The following is a 4,142-nucleotide window of genomic DNA, read 5'->3' as shown; positions in this document are numbered from 1 at the left end:
TATTATATTATATTATATTATATTATATTATATTATATTATATTATATTATATTATACTATATTTATTATTATTTCTTTTCTTACCAAGCCTGAGACAGATCCATAAGCTAAGAAAGGCATTTTGCGCAGAGTTCTTCCAGATAAGCCGGAGGAGACTTTAATAATTTCTTCAAATGTTTGTTTATTTCTGAATTATAATTAATTAATTAAAAATAAAAAACAAATAAATACAAACGCTCTTACTGCTTCTCAATAGCAAGATCGTCAGCCCCCTGCTGTTTGTCGTAATGCAGAAAAGAAGACAAAAATAAAAAGAGTTTTTATTATTTTTTAATTGAATTGAACAGAAATAAAAAGGTTAATAAAGATAAACATATATCTTTACTAGATACCTTACTTCTGTAGAAGAATCAATGAAGTTGCAGTTGGAGGTGAGAAGTTGTGTACGGATCTATGAAAGCAATAAAAAGATATTTTTAGGTGTATGTACACCTCAATATTTATCTTTTATTTACTTACAAGCTCTTCTATACAACCCGTCAAAATATCTTTTCTGCATTTTACACTCGGTGATGGAATATATAATTTTAAATCGGCTCTGTCAATGAACGCCGCATCTAACTTTTCTGATGATAGCCAGCAATAAATAAATAAATTAATTAATAAGTAAATTAATAAATTAATAAATTAATAAATTAATTATGGTATAAATAAATAAGTTAATTAATTTGTTAATGTGTGGATAAAGACATACATTAATTTCAAAAGCAGAATCCAGTCATAAATAAACAAATGCATTTGAATCGATAAATGAATAAATAAATAAAAATAAACACATAAATGCATGCCCGTGTTAGTTTATTTGTTTGTTAAGAACGACAAGATGAGACAAAAGAGAAGAAAAGAAAGACAGATGCGGAGGAAACAAAGAAAGAAAGTTAAGCAGAAAAAGAAAAGTATTATAATGAAAACAGCACCCTTAAATAATAATAATCATCATCATCATCATAAAAATAATAATAATATTTATTGCATTTTAAATCAATTTAAGGAGGCATCTTCGGTTATTATAAACGAATAAAGCAGTAATATAATAATAATAAGAAGAAAAGCAAAGAAGAGAGCATACCTGCTAGATTTGAAGTGGTGAGTATTAATGCATTAGGGAAAGTATGAAATAAATCAATTTGAGTTAGAAGTGCATTGACAGCGCGGAGTGTCTCCGGAGACTCTGAAGCTGCTGCTGTTGTCCTCGATAAAGATAAGGATTCAACTTCATCAATAAATATAAAAACAAGCTGTCTTTTGTCTTGTAGTAATTCTCTTATTGCTGTAAACACCTTCACAATTGCCTTTCCAGATTCACTAAACCAACGCGAGAATAAAGCAGAAGAATTCAATGAAATAAATAAACAAGAAGAAAAAATTAGACTGAGTCGGATCGCCAGCTTCTGACTGAGCCCTTTGCAGAGGGATGTCTTTCCTGTTGTATATCAGCATCATTAGATAAAGATATTAAATTCTTTTAAATGCATCAGAGCTCAAGCTTCTCTTCCTCTTATTCACAGAGAAGAAAACTAGAAAAGATATTCTTCTGCTTACCGCTGCCAGGAGGGCCGTGCAGAAGCACCATTCGATTCCAGGCAATAAGCTGAAGTAAAAAAAAGAAAAATTAAATAATAATTAGTTATATTAATTCTACTTTTATTTGTTTTAAAAAGACAGCTTTTCTTACCTTGGTATTGACGTTTCTAGCTGAAAACAGCAGAGCAGTCGCCGTGTACTCGAGAAGAATTTCTTTTTCTCCCTTTTCAAAGTGAAGATTTTCCCAGATGTTTTCAAATTCTTTGTTCGGAAGCTTCCATTGTTTGAATAAACTTGTTGCTGCTGTTGTTGTTTCTTCTGTTGCTGTTGGTGTTGTTGTTAGTGGGTTTGTTGCTGCTGCATTTGCTGTAGTGTTTTCAAAGTCTTCTTCCTCATCTGAACCCACTACTCCGCATTCTTTAGTGCCTTCGTGCAATTTGTAAGGAAATACGGTGATGTGCGCCTGGCAATAGGGAAAGATCACTGGATGGCTTTCTATAGAGCTGCGGCAGCTCCCTAGAAATGCAGCTGAAAGACAATTCATATCTTTGCTGCTGTTGTTGCTGTTGCAGCCGCCGCCGCCTCCGTTGCTGCTGCTGCTGCTGCTAAGTTGACTGCTTACTGAGAAAGTTCTGAGATTTGCAGGTTCAATGCATATAGATGAACATGCACGAGCTAGCAAAGGTACTCCAACTCGAGAGGGGCAGTGGAAACCGAGCGCCACTGTCAGTCCGGAAGATGCAAGCCAGCAGTTTGCTGCATCAATTATTGCCTGAAATGGAACTTTTGCTTCCAATTTCACGCAAATTTCGCAGCATAACTCCACTTTTGGCTGTCGAACCACTGAGCAATCCGAACCACCAGAAGCGGTGCTGGGGCTCCGAGAGGAAAAGGACAGAGATGGCTGCATTTCTTTGAAATTTCACTGAAATAATCTCTTCAATTTGTACTAAATATATAATTTTATCTATTTAGCCACACATTTTTACTGGATTCTTCATGCCTTCGACCGCTCAGAAAGCTGAATTCAATATCAGAAAAAAATGCAGCGTGCGAGGTGTACATACACCTGAAACGCAGGGTTGCGACGACAGTATCAGCCAAACAAACCCACATAATTAGTACACTAGAGTCTACATCTAGTTTTTTATACACTAGAGTTTACATCTAGTTTGTTATAATGGGAATATGTCTCAGGGAGGCTCGAAATGAGGAAGGAAGCGGGAGAAAGTTCACGAAAATGTGCTGTCGTACCGTAACGGATTATAACGAAACTCGCCATTGAAATATTTGAATTATTGGCCTTATGGTAATAGTGAGTGCATTTTGATTCTAATGTTACGTTTCAAACTTTCTTGAGCTGCGCGCGCATCAGTTTAATCGCATTTGCAAAGTGCCTTCCTTCGGCAGCATTAGTTCGTTAAGGATATCATAGGCTGGATGACTAAAAGTGCTGCTTATTCCCTCTTTTCTTTCATCAACCCTCTTTATATTTCCTTTAGAAAGGCAAAATACTCATTACCTTTTAACTGATTGTTGTAGCCAATGGGAGTTTCTGCATTTCCCGTTGTACTAGCCGAGCTGCATGTAGGTAGTGCTGGCGTACACACAGATGAGCGTTAGTTTCAAACACTATTACGCTATTATATTATTGTATAATTGCATTAATAGGGTAAATATACACCGTGATGATAGTTATTACAGAGTAGTAGGAGCCTCAACCACCTGCGAACACCAGGCGGCGTGCGTCTGGGAGGGTTGTGGAACGCGGGCGATTCAGTGTTAATATTGAAGTTAATTCATAGAAAACACAAAGAAATTGATGAAATAAATTAAGAGAGTGAATTGTAAAGGGCATTTTCATTGATTTTCTTTGCTTTTCTAGCAGATCACTGCACCGACCGCCAGCAACTGGATTGGGCCTCGTTGTCTGTTGTTGCGGTTGGCGGGAGGCGAAGGAAGGCGGCGTAATATCTGCTTAATAGGGCAAATAATGTTTGAAATTAAACAATTTAAACAATTAAAAGGGAAATATAATAATAATAAATTGTTCAATGGACGCATCCATACAAACAAAACACACCAACAGCTACCACTGCTAACAGACCGCCGACGACGTCACACCGTAGTTGGGGCTTTGAATGCTCGGGATTTTTCTTGAGATTGTTTGCATAAAAAGAGTATTTGTGAATTTTTATTCATCTTAAGTTTAAGATTTTAATTTATTTTATGCTAAATACTAGTATCGCCTTCGTACACAGCGAATTCATCCTGCTGCTCTGACCGTTCAGTTTGGCGGCAGCGTCAGCGGACTGTCTGTACACCGCAGCCTCCAGCCATTGGTATTTTGCCTTTTTTTTAGGCGCCTTCTTGCCTTTATTGTTAAACGAGTAGATTTTGGACAAGTATTCAACGATATCTTTCATCAGACATGAGCAGAGTTAGCGCTGAAAACCTGCAAAACCCCAGATCAACCACCACCCGCCACAGCCGCCGGCTGTAGCCACAGGCTGTAGGCAGTGAAGAATAGCATTTCTTGCAGAATCTTCTTACTCAA

General features: G+C 36.7%; 1 protein-coding gene across 1 annotated transcript; it reads right to left on the bottom strand.

The window, feature by feature from the left end:
- Positions 1 to 1,559: 1,559 nt before the first annotated feature.
- Positions 1,560 to 2,495, bottom strand: EAH_00020930 (thyroid hormone receptor interactor, putative; the record flags this gene model as incomplete). The annotated part of the gene is made up of 2 exons (XM_013397110.1): positions 1,560 to 1,652; positions 1,737 to 2,495. 2 exons carry the CDS (start codon positions 2,493 to 2,495, stop codon positions 1,560 to 1,562), a joined length of 852 nt encoding a protein of 283 aa, XP_013252564.1.
- Between the last annotated feature and the right edge of the window lie 1,647 nt (positions 2,496 to 4,142).

This window comes from Eimeria acervulina, genomic scaffold (genome assembly GCF_000499425.1).
Source record: "Eimeria acervulina Houghton genomic scaffold, Eah_scaff146, whole genome shotgun sequence".
Lineage (NCBI taxonomy): Eukaryota > Apicomplexa > Conoidasida > Eucoccidiorida > Eimeriidae > Eimeria > Eimeria acervulina.
This window is presented reverse-complemented; position numbering and strand designations above follow the sequence as displayed.